The 19,351-nt window shown below is 48.3% G+C and overlaps 3 protein-coding genes across 4 annotated transcripts; 1 reads left to right on the forward strand and 2 right to left on the reverse strand.

Moving 5' to 3' along the window:
- Positions 1-604: 604 nt before the first annotated feature.
- RAB24 (RAB24, member RAS oncogene family) lies at positions 605-8,928 on the reverse strand. The gene is made up of 9 exons (XM_053377239.1): positions 8,785-8,928; positions 7,781-8,014; positions 7,139-7,207; positions 5,757-5,835; positions 3,722-3,789; positions 3,045-3,144; positions 2,848-2,898; positions 2,310-2,372; positions 605-1,128 (listed from the first exon to the last, which is right to left on the reverse strand). Exons 2-9 carry the CDS (start codon positions 7,895-7,897, stop codon positions 1,061-1,063), a joined length of 615 nt encoding a protein of 204 aa, XP_053233214.1. The 5' UTR covers positions 7,898-8,014; positions 8,785-8,928; the 3' UTR covers positions 605-1,060.
- A 59-nt stretch (positions 8,929-8,987) lies between these two features.
- On the forward strand, positions 8,988-13,046 carry PRELID1 (PRELI domain containing 1). Of its 2 annotated transcripts, XM_053377237.1 has the most exons (5): positions 8,990-9,342; positions 10,909-11,134; positions 11,239-11,352; positions 11,905-11,983; positions 12,704-13,046. In XM_053377237.1, exons 1-5 carry the CDS (start codon positions 9,251-9,253, stop codon positions 12,841-12,843), a joined length of 651 nt encoding a protein of 216 aa, XP_053233212.1. In that variant the 5' UTR covers positions 8,990-9,250; the 3' UTR covers positions 12,844-13,046. The 2 variants fall into 2 exon arrangements, with proteins under 2 accessions (XP_053233213.1, XP_053233212.1); XM_053377238.1 differs by lacking the exon at positions 11,239-11,352 and having other exon boundaries at positions 8,988-9,342.
- Positions 13,047-13,255: 209 nt separating this feature from the next.
- On the reverse strand, positions 13,256-19,101 carry MXD3 (MAX dimerization protein 3). Its single transcript, XM_053377240.1, has 6 exons — positions 18,749-19,101; positions 18,431-18,530; positions 16,919-16,948; positions 15,189-15,303; positions 14,518-14,686; positions 13,256-14,059 (listed from the first exon to the last, which is right to left on the reverse strand). Exons 1-6 carry the CDS (start codon positions 18,816-18,818, stop codon positions 13,941-13,943), a joined length of 603 nt encoding a protein of 200 aa, XP_053233215.1. The 5' UTR covers positions 18,819-19,101; the 3' UTR covers positions 13,256-13,940.
- Between the last annotated feature and the right edge of the window lie 250 nt (positions 19,102-19,351).

Raw genomic sequence — 19,351 nt, forward strand, 5'->3', positions numbered from 1 at the left:
ATGTAAAGGAAAACTGATAGAAATAGCCTACTCCGTCAAATGGCAGAGTATTGTGCAGCTCTGTAACCTTTTCCATTCAGCTGCCATGCCATGCTTCAACAGTACAGGCCAGCACCGTCCTTGGCACAGGGATCCCCAGCTGCACCTGCCTTTCTGCTTTCTCTGGAAAGAGGGCGGCCTGCTTGTGTAGATCAGCACCCCTGGTGCTCCAGCCAACTAGAGCCTAGCCCAGGTTCCCCTTCATTTTCCAGCCGCCTTATAACTGCTGCAAAGCCCATCACTGCTTGTATCTACAACTGTTCTGTGATGCTTATTGATGCTTTTACAGTATTGGAGCAACTGGGTCTGCTTATCACACACGTACGCATCTATCAAATTGGCTGATTAAAAAAACCACAGCAAATTCCTAAGCCTCCTCAGATGCTTGTTTTTGTTCCCTGTACCAATACATGTTTCAACTGCTGGAACGTCAGAGAAACGTCAACCATTAGAAACTGGTGGTCAGCCCATGTAGTAGGAGAGGCACCCGTGTTTCTTTCCATTCCCTCTAGGAGTTTAGCCTGGAAACAAGTTTGAGCAACTTCAATAAGAACACAAACCTAGCTGTGTTTCTCAACAACACAGGACCACAATGCACTTTTATTTACATATACATAGCTTATTAGAAGCCATTTAAATAATAAAGCAAAAAATCAGGTGCAACACCATCAAAACAGCAGAACCAACCACTGCCAGAACAAGGTGTCTTCAGCGTTGGAGAGCCAGTTGTGAAAAAGCAATTCCTGAAGCGCGTCAAGAATTTTAAGTCAGCCTCTGGAAGGGATGGGAGCGCAAGGCAGTCAAGGTCTCTGGTCAACAAGGCAGCAGAAAATCTTGCAGCGTGTGCCGCGTTCTCCCCCCTCCCACCATTCCAAGGAGAAGTGCCAGCAAGTGATGCTCCACAGGTCCGAAAGGGCAAGACATTCCATACAGCAGGGAAAGAGTGTGAACTATCCAAAGACAGCATGAACTGCTATCCCAGGAGGGGAGCACTGCTGCTTTGGCAAAACAAGGAAAGAACTCAGTGATGGCAACAGCTATAAAAGTAGGTGGTAGTGTTCTTTTGGCTCAGATCAACTCCTTTCTCCTCTGAAAGCAGAACATATACAAGAGTTAGGCAAGGGGGGCAGATTTGTAGCAGCAGAATATTCAATGGCTCTGTTAAGAGGATTTCTTTCTCCCAGGGAAAAGTCCTGCCCTGTCCAGATCAAGTTTGCATACAGGGGGTAAAGACCAACACACAACAGACTATCCCCCACTCCCAACCCTCCCATGTTATCAACAATTATTACTATTACTTTTATTAATTAAATGTGTATACAGTCCTTTATCTAAAGAGCCTAGTGTGGTTCACAACATAAAAATACAAAATATATAATAAAAGCAAACCAATAACCTCCCCCTCCCACAAACACATCTAAAAAGCCATGGACTCTTAACCAACCAAATGCCTGGTTGAAATGCCTGGTTTTCACCTTAAGATATGCAACGAAGGTGCCAGGTGTGCCTTCCTAGGGAGAACGTTCCCAGACGGAGTCACCACAGAAAAGGCCCATTCTTGTGTTGCCACCCTCTGGCCCTCTCACGGAGGAGGCACACAAATAAGGGCCTCAGATGATTGCAGGACCCAGGCTGGATCATATGGGGAGAGTCTACAGACTACCACAACTCCCCCTCCCTGACCCTCAAGTCTGTCCTGATGCCACACCAAGTACCCAGGTGGGCACAGACCAACTCCACCCTGCTCATCCAGCCAGGTCTCAGTGATACATACCAGAACAGCCTCCTCATCCACAATCAGATCATGAATGAGGGAGGTGTTACTCACGAGTAAACCTGGCATTCAGCAGCAGCAAGTCCAAGAGCTGGCTGACAGGACAACTGCAATTCCCCAGGTGGAGGAGGGGCTGGCACACTGCACAGTCGCTAACTGCCTGTGCTGTGTGCCCCTTACAGTCTACCCCACCTTCCACACTATACCTGCCCCTACCCTGAACCACTGCAATTAGGTCCCCCTCCCCAGCTTTCCCCAGCTCCTCTCTTCCCAGAGGCAATAGAGTTCATTTGGAAATGCAGTTCATGGAGTTTCTGCTTTCTACACATGTAAACAATCATGGACATTCTTAAAACACGTTTTTTTCTTATTCAGCGTGTCCCCAAGTCCCACTTTCATGTCCAGGAAATATATTTGCACCAGAGGTTCTATGCATGTTCAGAAGAACATGTGAGCACACACACACACAGTGGAAGTATCTTGTTCAGAAACTCACCTGTCATCTCCTGAAAGGCAGTAAGCTGCGCATAATCCTCAGCCACCTTCATGAAGAGCTCATCTGTAAACAAAACACAGCAACACAGGATTGGTGTCTCGCCCACAGCTGGCTTCAGTAGGAACACCTGAACTGACCTGAACTTGGGAGGCAGCAAATGGCCACTGGCTACAAAATTATGACTGAATGATAAAAGGGAACAAAACTCAGAAATAAGCATCCTGGATATCCTTTGGTAAACACAGTGATACCCTGAGATCTACTGCCCTGCCCCACTTGTCCACTCTCATGAGATTGCAGCCATAATCTTGATCTTAGTGGAATTTGGAATTGTGGTGCAGTTCCACCTGGCGAGAAAGCATGGGCAAGGTACTCAGCATCACCCTTATTTATCAGGAGTCACAGTGACGCCATATGGAAACTGTCCCCAGCCAAAAGGAGAACAGCAGTCTTCTCACTCTGGACGTGACTGTCCAGAGGCATTAGCCACACTTAAGCATCATAAAGCCTTGCAACGCACCCTGGAAGCAATACTGACCCACATTCTGTCCAGTCTTACTGGAGGTTTCAAACAGCTCGGCTTTGATCTCTGAAATGACAGTATGTCAGACGGAAAGTTTTAGTCGTTTTACTCTACAATGGGGACCGCCATTGTAGATGCACCAATGTTAAGAGCTCCTGGTGCACTGTGATTCCCTTTCTCTCCTCCCAACAAGTGAAGAAGAAAAGCCTAACCATCCGCATAGTCCTGCACATCATAGAAGTCAATTCCTCGCCTTCTCCTGTCCTCGTCCAACAAATCACACTTGGTGCCACACAAATAGATCCTGCAGTTCTGCAGAGAAAGAGAAGAAGGCAAGCACTTCCATACAAGGTCAGTCTTGCAAGCAGGTATTGCCAAGAATCCATGTAGCCAAACCAACAGGATCCACCCTATTTTTTTGTGACTGTGTTTTTTTAAAATTGTAAGTTTTAAAACTGTTTCATACTGTACTTTAAATTGTTGTAACCTGCCCTGGAACCTTAGGGTGAAGGGCAGGTAATAAATTAAAATGTAGTAGTAACAGTAATAATTTGACATGCCCAAAATGCAATCCTAAGGTGCACACAATTAACAGAGCTTAGGGAATGGTTACACACAATGCTGTTGCACTGCTAAATCCACCTGGGAGACGGTCTGGAAGCCTCATACTTTTAACCTTCCCAAAAACATGAGATACAAGTCAAGCAACCATGTAACCTATCAACAACTGGCCACTCTCCCTTCCTCCCTCCCTCTGAGGAACTGCCCTCCAGTGTCCCAGTATACAAATTATAGAATGATGCTCCTCTGTAAGACCAACATTCCCTGTGGCTCTCCCAGTGAGGCGAATATTTCTTTTCTCCCTGCCTGGAAATGGAGATCTACTTACCTCCTCAAAGTTCTGCAGCTCATTCACCCAGAATTTTGCTCTCTGGAAACTGCTGCTATCAGTAAGATCTGTGGAAGTGGGGAGGTGTCAAGACTAGATCCCACCCAAAAAGTTCATAAAGCAGATTCACTGACCCCTGTATATATAGGCAGGGTAACTGAGGTACTGAAATGAATAGGTTGGCTAGGAAAGAATTGCTCTCTTTCCCTGAACAGCTCATAATAGAGCCTCTGTCCACACATCTTGAGTTCTTTTGTGGCACACAACTGAAATGTGTATAATAAGATAAGGTAAAGGTAAAGGGACCCCTGACCATTAGGTCCAGTCGCAGACGACTCTGGGGTTGCGGCCCTCATCTCGCTCTATAGGCCGAGGGAGCTGGCGTACAGCTTCTGGGTCATGTGGCCAGCACGACTAAGCCACTTCTGGCGAAGCAGAGCAGTGCACGGAAACGCCGTTTACCTTCCCGCCGGAGCGGGATTTATTTATCTACTTGCACTTCATGCTTTCAAACTGCTAGGTTGGCAGGAGCAGGACCGAACAACAGGAGCTCATGCTGTTGCAGGGATTCGAACCGCCGACCTTCTGATCGGCAAGCCCTAGGCTCTGTGGTTTAACCCACAGCGCCACACACACAAATCCCCTTCCACGAAGAGTTAAAGGAAAGGCTAATGGGAACTGCCCAGCTTTCTTGACTTAGACACCAGGGCTGGAGCAATACATTTTTTTTGCCTGAGGTAAAGGGCAAAATGGCCCCCTCTTTCCATGTACAAAAGCTAACTGGACTGGTAGTTGAATCTCGTCTCAACAGTGGCAAGAGGACAGTGTCATTCCAGCTTAGAGGACACAAGACAGGCCATGTGGCACACATAGCTCTGCCCTCCAACATCTCACTGTGTCTCTCTTACCACCATCACCCATCAACTGCCTGAGGCTCCTGTCTCATTTCACCTAACTGTAGAGCCAGTCCTGTTGAGCAGCCATAGTTTGACTGCCTTGGTATGCCAAACCACAGCCTAGTATCACTGGGTAGAGACGTTTTCCCTCCTATTAAGGTAATACCCATGCAGTTTTGTGTTCAGGCAAAGAAACACCAGGAAACCTCCAATGATAAGGAATCTCCCATGGCCAACACAAATCATGTAATTTATCCCAGACTAGTGGTAGACTAACGATTTCAGCAACTCTGCTGCCATCATAATAGCTATTGGGGAGGAGATAGAACTACACGTGCAGGTTTCACAGAGCTGTCCTCTTAAAGACAGGAGCACTATAGAGGCAGCTCCTTGCCTCCCTTCTGGCCTTTACAGGGCACTCTTAAAGTGGCGCCATGGAGAGGGAAGGGGGATAGACACAAATGAAGACAGGAATTGGTGTCTGAATGGTGCAAGGTAAGTGTTGCCCCAACAGAAGAAGCAGGCTGCCATGTGGGCTCTATTTGAGGATATAAAATGTATTTGGCAGGGGCTAGCTCTTTTCACAAACACAAGCACAATGATACAACCCCCAAAGCAATGCATGAGAATCTCTCACTGCTGCTAGTTCTGAGGCAGAGCAAACTGCCCTCTCTATTGTGGAAGTGAAACTGCTAATAGACACAGCTTAGGAAACAAGAAAAGAGGCAGTAAAGCTGGCAAGTAAAGCAGCGGCTAAGTGACCACATCCTGAGGAATTGGTATTTCCATGGTGTTTTTAACTGGACACCTGCACATCTGCAGAGGAACCAAGTCTGTGCAACTAGAGGGCAGTCTGTCACTGTAAGAAAGCGATGACAATGGAGAGATCAAGGGACCCACAACTAACATACTGATGGAAGGAGGGCCTGAGTATGTAGCATGCAATAATCCCCAAACAACATCCCAATTATACTCCCTCTGTATTTGTTTGATACTGTTCCCAAATATTTGCACACAAATCTCCTTCAGAACAATGGATTGGCTAGCACAGCCCTTTCCAAGTTTGTAAGAATGTTCTCCTAGCATTGGTAGTCCAGAGCTACATGTGTACCTGAGTTGGCATGCAAGTGAACTCTTACCATAACATACAATGGCAGCTTTTGCCCCACGGTAGTATATCCGGCTCATGGCCTCATAACGCTCTGAGCCAGCTGTATCCTAGAAAAGGGAGAAACAGTAAGATTTTGTACCCAGCAGCTTAGAATCCCGGTGGAATTCAACATAGCACTAAGGAGCCAGTCTGCTTGTCTGTCAAAATGATTTCACTTCCCTGTACAGCGGTACCTCGGTTTTCGAACGTCTCCACTGACGAGCATTTCAGTTTTCGAATGCTGTAAACCCGGAAGTAAATGCTTCGGTTTTCGAACACGCCTCAGAAGTTGAACATGCCATGTGGCTTCTGCTGAGTGCAGGATCCTGAGGCCTGGCTGTCGGCTATTGAGTTTTCAGTTTTCAAAAGTTTCAGAACTCAAACAGTCTTCTGGGGCAGATTACGTTTGAAAACTGAGGTACCACTGTATATTGTTCTGGGGATTCACCCAACTCTCCAGAGCAGCTTTAGGGGAAACATACAGCAATGGGGAAAGCCCAACCGCAGGAGTGGGAGGCCTTGTGCTGGCGTCTGCTAACAGAACTGGGCAGTGGAATCCAGCCCCTAGAGCTTGGCATAGAGCCCTTTTTCAATTAAACACAAAACAGGCTGATCAAAGTGAAGGAACGAAAAGAAAAACTGTCAGCATTGTGGAGTAAATAGAACGTTTGCTGGGCAGCTCAAAAGAAATAAAAGAGAAAACACAGTGATTCAGCTACAAGTGCAAAATAATTAAATAGCAGCATTAAACACACAGAGAGAAAATCAGTGTACAACAGTAAACACCAGACATTAAGAGCCGGGATTTGAAGACCACAAATTGTTTCAAAGGCCAGACTAAATAGAGAGGTCTTTACGTGGTGCCAGAAAGGTGCCAAGCAAGCATCTCTGGGAAGGCCGTTCCACAGTCGGGGTGCCACCACCGAGAAAGCTCTAAAGTTCCCAAACGGTGCCCGACAAACCTAACTCAGGTGGTCTGCAGCATGTCTGTGAACAACAGGAGCAGTGGCAGCTCTGGGACAGACCAGAAGCGACAGGTAGGAGGAAGCGACTTGAAAGGAGTGAAGACCAGGAACCAGAAACATATTGTCTTTTATTGTATTACCATTTGTATTACAATTGGAATTGATAGTGTATTACGAAAACCATGCAGCATCTAGCGTTACAACAAAAAGAAAAATAATTAAGTAGTGCACCAAGACCCTTAGCAAATTTCAAGTTGTTCATGGGGAAAACGTTTGGGAAACACTGTTCTAGAAGCCTCCTCACACTTGTCCCCCCTCCCCTGTACAACCAAAGCATGTCCCATTAGTTCTCTGGTACTTTATGTTTGCCACACACAGCCAGTGTCATTCCCATCTTAAGACTTACCCAGATTCCCAAGGTTACGGTCCGACCTCCCACTGGCATCACTTTGGCTACAAACGCAGCACCTATTGTCTAAAATAAGAGGAATACATATGAATGCAGCTGCACCACCTAATTATCTCTTTAAAAGTAGCCACTAGTGGCAAACAAGTATTTCTTCCAGACAGCCAAACCAGGAAGTTTTTACAAATAGGAAAAGAATTGCTGCACCCCCCCACTCCTTTTAAGCTGTCAGAACATTACAAACAAATGACTAACACAAGTACATACTGACAGGTAAGCTAGTAAATATTTCTGTGGATTAGTGACATCAGTGAATCTCTTTGCAAGGCTACCTTTAATAGAGGCTACCTTTAACAGATAGCAGATATTAGCAGTTTCTTTCTTTTCCCCAGCCAACATGGCCCCTTCTGATATGGCACGTTGTCTTACGGGCCTTCTTAGTTTCACTTTCTTTTAGGCTTCAAAGTTCCTTTGTGGTTACAAACCGCTCACCAAATGTCCATTTCACAACATACAAGATTCACTGATAAAGATTTAAGAAGTGGAGGGGTGGGAGCGGAAGAGGACTACAGATTGCTCAACCCAGTTGCCACTTGAAAGGCTCTCCACATCTGCCCCCCACCCCCCGAAGGACACACTCACGTTCTGGTAAGGTCCCACAAGGAAGCGGTTGTGAACGTATCGCTCCACCAAGCTGGTCTTGCCCACGTACTCTTTGCCCAGCATCACAACTTTGGCATCCACACGCTGCCCGCTCATCCTCTTGCCCTGGCAGCCGTGTGTTCCCCTCCAGGTGGTCCAGAGGGATCCCCAACGCCCCCACCTGAGTCGGCTGGCGCAGCCTAAGAGAGATGCAGCTCAGGTGGAGAGGCTCACCTGCAGTAAGCAGAGGAGGAAGTACAGCAAGTGACTCAGGAGCAGCACCTCCCCGTTCCCACGTCACCTCAAAAGCTAAAAGGGCTCCAGTAGGCATAAGCCAGAAGGCCTGGCACTGCCCAGGATGCAGGTGTGCCCTGCATCCTCCACAGCATTTGCACGAAGCTACAGTGGTACCTCGGGTTACATACGCTTCAGGTTACATACGCTTCAGGTTACACACTCCACTAACCCAGAAATAGTGCTTCAGGTTAAGAACAGACCTCCAGAACGAATTAAGTACTTAACCCGAGGTACCACTGTACTGGCACGCAGTAGCAGCACTTCAAAAAAATGCGGAGAAGGAGGCAAAAAAGGGCAATACTATTCACAACGACAACAAGAAACGTATTTCTCCAGCACTACCCATTTCTGCGGCAGCTGTCCACCGGGGTGCTGCCGTCCGCTCTAATGGGCTGGACTAGATGATCCTCAGAGTCCCCTCCGACTCTACCATTCCGCGATTCTACGCTGCTCTGTCCCCAGGGGAGGGGCGCATGGGTTTCCCTTGGCCTCCACGAACTCCACCCATGTGGGCGCACCAGTGGCTGAGGGACTGGCCCCAGGTCTGGCAGGACCCTGGATCCGATGACGCGGCAAGGGTGATCCTAACAGGAGGCTCCCCGGAGGCTTCGGGACAGCGCTCAGCGCCCAGCCCCAGTTGCCCGGGCGGCAGGGGCTGGCGGCTTCTGCAGGGCCGGGATGGGGAGGAAGAGGGCGGCGGCACTCACCCCGGTCTCATGGCGCTGGAGCCGGTCGCCGCTGGCGGAGGCGGGAGGGAGTCGGGACGCGGCGGCGGCGGGGGAACGAGCCGCCGACGGACCAGTTCCCAGCCAGCGCTGCTGCGGCGGCGGAGCAGCCCGGGGAAGGGGGCGGGGCTTCGCGGCGGGGCCGGAAGCGCGCGGCCGCGGCGGGGCGGGGCTTGCGTCCCCCAGTGCACGAGGAGGGAGGAAGAAGGAGGCAGCGGAGCTGAGGCGGCGGAAGCGCCTGGGCTGCTCGTCGCGGAAGTCGCTGCCGCTGCCCTGCCCTCGCATGGCGGCCGCTGGGCGCCGCTGGCTGCGATCTTCGGGACTGGCCGTGACGCCGGAGAGAGGCCTCCGCCAGCGAGAGGCCCGGGAGGCGTAAGGCGGGCCAGGCCGCCGGGCGACCGCCTCCGTTTCCTCTCCGTCTCCTGCAGGATCGGTGACCGCGGAGGTGATGGGGAAATACTTCCTGACCCTGAGCGTCCTCAAGGGGCCCTGGGACCAAGTCTTCGCCGCCTTCTGGCAGCGCTATCCGAACCCCTACAGGTGAGCGCGGGCCGTGGGGTCTCCTCTCCCTCACTGGAGGAAGTGAAAAGGGCTGGGCTGAGGGGGCACAGTGTTTTCCTCGTGGGAGATGCCGGGCGACAGCCTGACAGAGCGATACTTTCTCCCTCCCGTGATCCCTGCTCCCGTCGTTGGCTCCGGAGCAAGCCCCATACATTTCGGGTGGCCCCGCACTCGGGGCAGATGCGGCATTCCCAGCCCGAGCCTGTTCACGTACATACAGGCTGCTCGGTTGGCTGAGGCTTGCCGCTAGGGGAGCATGCGTCGGGGTGCTCACAGCCCGGACTTGGTGGGCTCAGCCTGGCGATCTGTGCTGCCCCCAGCGGCGGTCTCAAGACGGGGTAATGCAGTGGGGAAAAGTCTGGCGGGAGACGTACGTGCTGATGAAGCAGTTGCCTTTCTCCTCTGCCAAGGCCGCTGCATGAACCTTTCACCTAGTGCGCCGGGAGAGGCTTTGTGGCCATCTGGGTGTAATCTTTGATAGCCTCTTCTTTGAGGCTAAGCCGTCGGAGCTTGCTGTTTACCGATCATTTGGATTTTGGGAGTTGGGGCAGGGCAGGGATTTCTATAAACAGGAGTAAATAAGATCAAAAAGATTTGCTAAATGATAGATTAGCATAGGCAGATATGCTGGAGGTACGGGTGTGGTGTGTGTAAAAAATAGCATCGAAGTCAGCTCTGGAAGAGCCATTTTCAAATGCCACAAGCAACCTTTTATCTTTGCCTGTTGCCTTGACTTGAGGAAACCATCCTCTTAACCAGGCTTCCTTAAACTCGGCCCTCCAGATGTTTTTGGCCTACAACTCCCATGATCCCTAGCTAGCAGGACCATTGGTCAGGGATGATGGGAATTGTAGTCTCAAAACATCTGGAGGGCCGAGGTTGAGCTCTTAGCACTGCTGTAAAAGTGCACGTGCACATATTTGTGTTTTCATTAGGGATCAGTTGATTAAAACCAACTACTAGCTTCTGGTGGTGATTGACTCGCCTGTAAATCACCTGACATCACCAGGACCTCAGGTACCATAATCCTTTTTCCCTTTGCAGAGTGATTTGAACTCAAGCTGAGCTACAAAGAAAGATCCCAGCCAATCTAAGCAGGGCTTGAAGTCAGCACTGATTAGCTGAGTGGCACTGTCATTAAGCCTCAATTTTGGCTAGGGTCAGCTACACTTGGGAGCTCTGCAGCTCCCTAAGCCACATGTTAACATCGTACATGCCATCTAGTGGAGGTGGCTTGGGAAAAAGAGCCAAACCGGGGCCTAAGTGGGACAGAGGGAAGCAGTCCAGCTAGGAATGGCATTCTGCTCTGCTGAGTGACTGGATAGGAGGCAATGTACTCTTGTCACATGATTATACACTTAGGAAAGCTTAGAACAGCCTTCCCCTAATCTGGTGCCCTCTGGGACTACCAACTCCTATCTGCCCCAACCAACATGGACAACAGCCAGGGATGATCAGAGTTGTACTCCAAAAAAACAACTGGAGGGAACCAGTTGAGGAAGCACAGCTTAAAATGAATTTGCGATTCTCTTCTCTCCTCCCCAGCAAACATGTCCTGACAGAAGACATTATACACCGAGAGGTGACAGAAGACCAGAAGCTGCTTTCCAGGCGGCTCCTCACCAAGACCAACAGGATGCCTCGCTGGGCAGAGCGCTTCTTTCCATCCAATGTCGCCCACTCTGTCTACATCCTTGAAGATTCCATTGTGGACCCAATGAACCGAACCATGACCACATTCACCTGGAACATTAATCACGCGCGTCTTATGGTGAGCAGGCTTTGAGCAGGGCTAGCAGCATAAACTCTTGCTGTGTTTCGTCCTATGGGGAGAGTTGATGGTCATTTTGTTGTGCCATCTCTTGTGCCTTGCAGGTGGTGGAGGAGCGGTGTGTTTACAGAGAGAACCCTGAAAATAGCGGCTGGACAGAAGTCCAGCGGGAAGCTTGGGTTTCCTCCACTCTGTTTGGTGTCTCGCGTGCTGTCCAGGTGAGTGGTCAGTGACCCGTGTCTCTTGATATACTTCAGCTGCAAAGAGGCCGTCTTAGAAGAGCTCAACATGACGGGTACCTCTGGATCGTTTTGTAACTGGGAACTAGGGCTGGGCGATATCAGCTTTTCAACACTGCTGTGTATTACCAGCCAAACATCACAGTTTGGTGATATACCCCAGTATTGAAAAAACAAGATGCATTGGCCTCTGCCCGCGAGACACCAGGTGAAACTGCCCCAGCTCTCGCCTCAGGCGCAGCATTGGGGCTCCTTTGACTGCTTGCTGCAGGGAGGAATTCAGGAGTGGTGGCTATCTCACCAGCGATATACTGCTGAGTGAAACTGACATCACGGTCTGCTCCTCATACAGCTGCTGGCCGATATATTAATATATCACCCAGGTCTACTAGGAACATAGCTGATGGGCCAGGCTGATTCCTCTGAGTTCAGGTAGGCTGATTCCTCTGAGTTCAGGTTGTGTAAATGAGTGGACTCTGGCGGCATTCATTATTCTTTTCTCTGCTCACTCCCCCTGTATTCTTGTTTTAGGAGTTTGGCTTGGCCAGGTTCAAAAGCAATGTGACCAAGAGCACCAAAGGGTTTGAGTACGTGCTGGCCAAAATGCAAGGTGAGTACTGTTCCTAAGCCTCCAGCATAGTTAGCATATTCAGGTTCTAAAAAGCACACAGATCCCTTTCACCAGTGCCAATATTTCCCCCCTTTAGTTTACTGCACCAATGAAAGCATGTAAATTTTGTTGGGAGAGCAGCAAATTTGCTGCATCAACCGGAGGCTAGCACCGAGTAGGGTAGAGCTTGTTCCCTTTTCTGCAGGAAGTTCCAAGAGAGTTTTGGGTTGCTAATTTCACCAGTCCTGCTCCAGAGTAGTTTTAGCATTCTAAACCAAGGAATGAGGTGAAGACAGAAAATGCAGCTTTAGAATGTCTGGAACTACCTTTTGGGGGGCAGGCGTCTTCTGTGCTTGTTCTAGGTAAACCTGTAGACTTCTGATTTTTAGCTAGTAGCAATATGGACTATTGAGAAAACAGATGGGAAATACATAAAACTCCAGTCTGTTGTTCAGAAACTGAGATGGTAAAACTGATAGGTATGGAGCTGGTAGTAAGTTTCCCTTTGGCTCCCCGTTTCTCTTTTTCCAGTTGGTGTTTCTTGTGAACATTAAGGCTAGATAAAATAACACTTCCTTAACTATGTGGAAGGAGATGCCCACTGTAGAGAGTGATACCTAAACAAGCAGCAGCAGCAAACTAAAACGCTTACATTGATTTTTTGTTCAGACCTTCAGGCAGTTCAGTGGACATACTTAAGAGCTTTTGGCTTTATTACAGGTGAAGCACCATCCAAAACCTTGGTGGAAACTGCAAAGGAGGCAACCGAGAAGGCCAAGGAGACTGCCTTGGCAGCAACTGAGAAAGCAAAGGACTTGGCTAGCAAGGCAGCTACTAAAAAGAAGCAGCAATATGTTTGAAAAAAACTCAGTTTTCCTGCTGTGGGGAATAGAATGCAACAAAATAATACTGGAAGGCTTACCTGTCTGTAACTAAGCGTCTCTTCCCTTGGGAAGCATGTCTCTAGCTTTTGTGTTTTTTTTAAATTGAAACTATACAAATCTGACAATCATCTTCTTTCTAAAAGGTGTAATTATCATTAAAAGAATAGACTTCAAGTTAATCCAGTGCCAGGGCCTGTTCCTCAGGTGGGCACCAATTTTCAAAGCTGTGACTAAGCCAATAGAAGTCTTCCTGTTTACTTTACCTTCTATGCAACTTGGAGGTCTCTGTACATTAAGATGTGGGTGTGAGTGGCTGCTGGTTAACAAGTATGCTATAAACAGCCTCACCCATGTTTTGCATTCTTAGGAGAAAACCAGATGAATAGGATGCAAGAAATTAAAAACCTTTACTAGAATACTGCTGAGTACATAAGCGGATGGGTCACAAAACGGAAGCAATGTTTGTTTCGGGGAAAATCAGATACTTCAATTGGGTGGAATGTGCCATGGAAGGAGAGCCCACTAGCCATTGTCCTAGCTGTTCCCAGCTCCCCTTGACGCAACCATTCCATGTTGAGGAATTGGAGATAAGAGCAACCCGGTTTTGCTAGCTTGTTCATCCTGCATTCTTGGAACTAAGTGCATCTCTGCTATAAAGTTGGAATGATTCAGTATGTCATGGTCTGCTGTTGCCCTTGTTGAGACTTGCTTCCAGTCCTTAACAGGCCAAGCCTACCTCCACTTTCTGACTAGATGAGACACACAAGCTTTCACAGCGGGTGGGGCACAGAAAACCATATAGCTACCCCACGCACAGCGTAATCTGTCTGGTACACATTAAGTGCTGTGGGGATCTCACCCTTCTTTCAGCCCTGCCCCACAATTGAGTTATCCAAGTCTCTAGAAAATGTTCCGGCTTGGTCTAGCAGAAAGGTAGAGGTACAACGTGGGTAGCACTGTCCTTTGCACCATGCAGAGTTTTGTTCAGAGCCAAATTCCATTCATGAAATCCTGGCTTTACTGCTGGAAATCCATCTGGGTGAGAGCTGCCCTTATAACTAGGCTTCTGTCCATCATAACCAAAAGTTGCTGGCACTGGAATAACTGTGTTCCTGCCCAGTGCTGAAGGCAGCCACAACATCCTCTTCAACGCTGCTGAATGCCAGACCTTCCACGTCCACCTCTGCATCTTCTGTAGCAGGAAAAAAAATACATCAGAGTTCTTTACCCATACAGGATCTAGTATCTTTTACAGACACTCTAGAAGGTCACTAGAGGCACGGGAGCTGCTGGGACACCTCCAGATGCTTCTGAACTGCAACCCCTGTCATCCTTGGTCATACTTGCAGAGGACTGATAGGAATTGTAGTCTGGCAACATTTGGAGCTGTCACAGATTCCCCAACCCTGCCTTCCTCAACCTGGTGCTCTCCATGTTTTGGACTATAGCTCCCATCAACCTGAGCCAGCACAGTTGTGGTGGCTGAGACTGATGGGAGCTATAGTCCAAAATGTCTGGAAGGCACCAGGTTGAGGAAGGCTGTAGTAGGAAATGTCCAGTGTACCCTGCTCTTACCCTTATGCCTTCAATAGAACTCATCCAGCTATGGGGACCGCAACACAGGCCATCCGATTGTATGGCAACACCCACCTGAATCGGAGCGTTCGGAGGAGAACCGAGAAGAGTCCAGGCTATCGGTTCGCAGCCTCTCCACGCTGGAATGAGCCAGCAACTCTTCCAGCCGCTGGTGCAGGTTCTGCTGCTCACAGCGTAGCCTCTCCTTCAGTTGCTGTGCTCTCTGCTCCTGCTCTTCCAGCTTCTGGAAGGGGAAAAGGGGTCAAGGACAATATCCAATAACTATAGCAAATGCTTCGGCTGCTTCCGGGTTTACCAGCTTTTGTGAGTTTTTGGGAAGCAACATTGCACTTCCATCACTGCTGTCCAGGAGAACTTTGATGTCTGGCTTATAAATTCCCTGGAAACATTTGGGTGGCCACAGCTGCTGGCAAGATGGGAGGTCACAGGGGTATGATCCAGCAGGGCCAAATGAAGCACCCAATGTGAATTAGTTCATATGCGGTAAAATAAAAAGGTATACCCCTTAGCAACAGAACACACTGCTAAAATAAGAGGTTTAGTCACACTCGTGATTTTTCACTCCTCTGGAGGTTAGAAGCTGTTCGATCCATTTCTAGCCCTACTCAGTAAATCTGTTGGATCCTGCTCATACACCGTCTGTCTCGTGTGTTCCAAGTTTAAAGTACAAGGCTGGCAAGGCAACTTTGAAAGACAGCCAGTAAGCAGGGAAGTGTGTCGCTTACCTTAATATGCAGCCTGGCTCTGTGCAAAAGACTAAGGGTTGTATAACGAGAGCACTCCGTGTTCATGGGGACCTGTTGCTTTAGTTGATCCAAACAATGACGCAGCTGAGCCCTCCTGCCAGAGAAAAGAGATCACAATGTGGGTTCGATGCATGAGATGGCACGGGAGCTCACCACGTCTCTGGGTAAGGCCTTGAGGCAACTTCCAGGCCCTTACAAAATTGGAAAATGTGTGCCTAAGTCTCCTCTAGCTAGAGAGCTATAGTCATCCATGTAGGCCAGGTCTCAGACTTCATTGTAATTAATTAACTTTATGTATAGAGGGGGAAACGGAACCAGATCTCATCATCTGCCTGCAACTCTTACAAGCCTGTCTTCCTGAATCCAAGCAAGCTGATATGGGTAGATAGATAAAGGTAGCAGAAGTATACAAATTGGGGTGGTTATAATAAGCAGCTTGAGCAGAATTACAGACACCCAGATCCAACCAACATGGCTTTCTTCCCATCTCTCACTGTATAGAAATTCTGGTAGAGTGATCTATGGCTACTGCATGCAGGATCTTAACAGTTGGAAAGCCCTACCATAAGAGTACAGAACTAAAAACTGGCCCAAACGAGTTGTATCAGAAGATCCATAACACGGTCTTTGTCTAGTTATCAGAGGTGTGTGTGTGTGTGTGTGTGTGTGTGTGTATAAGATTGAAGTGATTTGTGTGTGGAGGCGGTTAACTCCTTCAGACGTCTTTTAACTTCTTTAAAAAAACACAGGCGTTCCAATCATGGCTTTCCTGACATCTCATCTATTTACTGTAGGTATTGAGTTTTATGGTCTAAGTTGAACATCTTGTGATCCTCTACCCCAATGGAAACAACACGTGAGCATTTTAAATTAAACCAGGAACTCAAAAAAGGCATTTTGGCAAGATATGATATACAGGGAGTGACAATTATGCAAGGTTAATCAGGAGTGACAAATTTATCACTTGGCACCTTCACTGCAGGAGGTGCCAGGATTTCAATGCTGGAGAGTCAAGACCAGGGGTCAGCAAACTTTTTCAGCAGGGGGCCAATCCAATGTCTCTCAAACCTTGTTGGGGGCCGGACTTTTTTTTTTTTAATGAACGAATTCTTATGCCCCACAAATAACCTAGAGATGCATTTTAAATAAAAGCACACATTCTACTCTTGTAAAAACACACTGATTCCCGGACTCTCTGCGGACCAGATTTAGAAGGCGATTGGGCTGGATCCAGCCCCCGGGCCTTAGTTTGCCTACCCATGGTCAAGACACTTTATTTACTTAGCTGTGGTAAGTACATGTTAACTTTATCACCATTTGATTGGAAAGTATGTATAGTCCTCCAAATATTTCACATACTTCTTCCCTTACATCTCCCTCCATGGACATTCTCCTATGTGCATCTCCATTTAAAAATAAAATCCTATTGAAAACTAGTGGTCAACAGCATGCTAACTCCTTATACAAAAATTCGGTGCACATCTCCTAAGTTTGGCAAGGTAGAAGTGGCCTGGGGCAGCCTTCTTACTCAGCTGTAAAATGCTTTTGCTACTTCATGAATTCCATCTCTCTACTTAGACAGGAAGTGCTCTTATAAAGAGCAGCTGGTATGTTCAGTGCTGTCAACTCCCACTTCCTACTGAACATGATAAATGAGAAACTACCCCTCTTCTCCCTGCAACCCCAGCCCTTCCTATATGAAAATTTACCTGTGCTTCTCCAGCTCATTGTGCACAGTTCTGAAACGAAAGAAGAATAGGAAACAAGATTAATGGATCACATTTAGATTTATAGAAAAATGATAGTTGGTTTTGTTCACATTGTCCACTGAGACAGAAAGTTCTCATTCAATCCCAGTAAAATCCTACCTTCCCAAAGCTCAATGTCTACTATCCACATAGTGAATATGCAGGACAGGAGACGAAGAAGATCCATTTCATTCTCTAAATTAGTTTATGAAGAAGCCCAGTAACTGGCACTGGGCTGGATCAGTCAAGGTCCTGTTTGCTACGTCATCAGAAATCCACACATCCAAGGGCCCAGGAAACATGTAATAAATAGCACAAATCCCTAAGTCTGGGGTGGCAGGTACAAGCTTGAGGTAATGTAAAACTAAATGCCTATTTGAGAAGAGTCAGATTTCACAGAGAAAATGACAAGTGCAACAGCACACTGCAAGAGGTGGGTGTAACTATTTCTGCAGTAAGAAAGCAGAGAGGTGGTACATAGCTCAGGGATGGAGCATATGGTTTGCATGTAGAAGGTTCCAGTTTCAATCCTTAACATCTCTAGGTAGGGCTACAAAAGACCACTGCCAGCCAGTATAGACCAGGCAGGCAATGTTGTGCTCTCAAAATGTTGTTGGATGGCAACACAGCTGCATGGCTAATTTGCAAGGATGATGGGAGATGCAGTCCGACATCAAATTGGGTACGCCTGGCATATAGACAGCAATAGAGCTAGGTGGACTAATGCTCTGACTCAGGATAAGACTGTTTCCTATGTTCTCATGCTTGTGGTTGCGTGACAGTGGCACAACTGGTTTTAAAGAACCAGATGTCAGGAATAGTCATAACTGCTAACCTCTATGCCAGGAATGCAGCTCCTTGGAGCTTGCACAATGTCACAGGAAATATGCAACCATCAATTAAAGCATTTTGTTTCCTGCAATTAGGACTTCTGTCTCCTATTGGATAGTAACGCAGTAGAGTATAGGAACCTCGGGGTCCATGTATTGAAATGTGAGCCTTGCTCCAGTGGAAAATGTAAAAGCAAAACTAAATACCTAGTCCAATTCCTGAGCAAGGTAAAGCCAATGAAAAGGAGGTTTTGATTTTCTTAAACCATAAAGCCAAAAACTGATGTCCAGGAGAGAGAAACAACTCCACTGGTGGCTACGGCTTGTATCCAACTAATTTAATTCAGAGTAGACACACTGAAATTCATGGATCAGTATTAATCAAACCCAGTAACTTCAGGTCTACTGTCCATACAACTAATGCTGCATTCAAAACTGGTTGCCTCATGTCATATACAAGCATTTGGTTTCTGGAGGCGACCCCATCACTTTGAAGAAGCGCTTTGCCAGCCTCGCTGAGATTTCACATCCCCATCTTCTTTATTTTTATTTCGCTATATAGACTTCTGTTTTCAGTTAGTCCATCACCAGATATTCCACTGCAGTTCCAATGGCAATAGTAGAACAAAACCCGGACTCTTACCTGAGGTTTTGCAGGGCATTCCGAGGCTTGGACCTCTTCCGGGGCTGCAACGAGTCTTTCCCGGAGTAAGGGGACAACGAAGCGTAGCCATGTTCGGCTTCTGCGAGACAAAATCCCAGGCTCGGAACGATTTCGCCTCCGCACCATTGAATAACCCCCAGCCCACTTCTTTTCTAAGGAAACAACCCACCACCCCATTCCTCCGCCCCACTCACACGGAGGACAGCCGGTCTTGCCTGCCTCGAGGAGCCACAGTATGGCCCTCGTACCCCGCATAGCCAAGCCACCGCCCCCGACCCTGAGATAGGCAGGTGGTACCTCTCTCCCTGCGCTCCAGGTACTCCGCCGCTTGCAGCAGCACCTGAATGTTGCTGGCCATGAGCTCCATGACAACAGACTCGGACCGAGCGAAGACTTTGTTACACTGTAACAGACCCACTGCCTTCGGCTCCGGCTCCGCCCCTTCGAACGCTCCGAGGTTCTAACCCCGCCTCTTCGAACCCTGGCGGCAGCCGCGGCAGGCCTCGGAACCGGCTCCAGTTTTGGCGCGGGCCGAAAGCTTCGCTCCAGCAGCCGAGAGCTGCTTTTTGAACTGCCCGGAACTCCCAACACCCGTGACCCTCTGAAGCTCCGCGAGCCCACCCAGCTGACTTGTTTTGAATCTCACCCTGCGGCGGACGTGGCCTGGGAAACTAGCGCTCTCATTGGCTGAAAGGCTCGACCAGGCGTGGCTACGTCACTGCAGTTTCAAAACAAATTCGGGCGGGAAAAGGACGGGGCTTCAAATTTGAATTGGAGGCGGGGCCATCGCTCTCCAGCGGGAGTACAGTATATTGACGTGAGGGATTTTTAAAAATAAGGTTTCTAGGAGGACGTCAGGCTTCTAACACCTCAGAATTCAGAGTAGTTCCTTCGTTCGTA

Source organism: Podarcis raffonei, chromosome 2 (assembly GCF_027172205.1).
Source record: "Podarcis raffonei isolate rPodRaf1 chromosome 2, rPodRaf1.pri, whole genome shotgun sequence".
NCBI lineage: Eukaryota > Metazoa > Chordata > Lepidosauria > Squamata > Lacertidae > Podarcis > Podarcis raffonei.

What these genes read in the sequence shown, in the direction of transcription:
- PRELID1 (XM_053377237.1), top strand. Translation starts at nt 9,251, where the DNA reads ATGGGGAAATACTTCCTGACCCTGAGCGTCCTCAAGGGGCCCTGGGAC. An exon ending in CGCTATCCGAACCCCTACAG is followed by an intron (nt 9,343 to 10,908) that starts GTGAGCGCGGGC and finishes TCTCCTCCCCAG; the next exon opens with CAAACATGTCCTGACAGAAG. An exon ending in CGTGCTGGCCAAAATGCAAG is followed by an intron (nt 11,984 to 12,703) that starts GTGAGTACTGTT and finishes GCTTTATTACAG; the next exon opens with GTGAAGCACCATCCAAAACC.
- RAB24 (XM_053377239.1), bottom strand. Translation starts at nt 7,897, where the DNA reads ATGAGCGGGCAGCGTGTGGATGCCAAAGTTGTGATGCTGGGCAAAGAG. An exon ending in CCGTAACCTTGGGAATCTGG is followed by an intron (nt 5,836 to 7,138) that starts GTAAGTCTTAAG and finishes TCCCTTTTCTAG; the next exon opens with GATACAGCTGGCTCAGAGCG. An exon ending in AGCTGCCATTGTATGTTATG is followed by an intron (nt 3,790 to 5,756) that starts GTAAGAGTTCAC and finishes CCACTTCCACAG; the next exon opens with ATCTTACTGATAGCAGCAGT.
- MXD3 (XM_053377240.1), bottom strand. Translation starts at nt 18,818, where the DNA reads ATGGAGCTCATGGCCAGCAACATTCAGGTGCTGCTGCAAGCGGCGGAG. An exon ending in CCTGGAGCGCAGGGAGAGAG is followed by an intron (nt 18,531 to 18,748) that starts GTACCACCTGCC and finishes TTTGTCTCGCAG; the next exon opens with AAGCCGAACATGGCTACGCT. An exon ending in GAGCCAGGCTGCATATTAAG is followed by an intron (nt 14,687 to 15,188) that starts GTAAGCGACACA and finishes TTCCCCTTCCAG; the next exon opens with AAGCTGGAAGAGCAGGAGCA.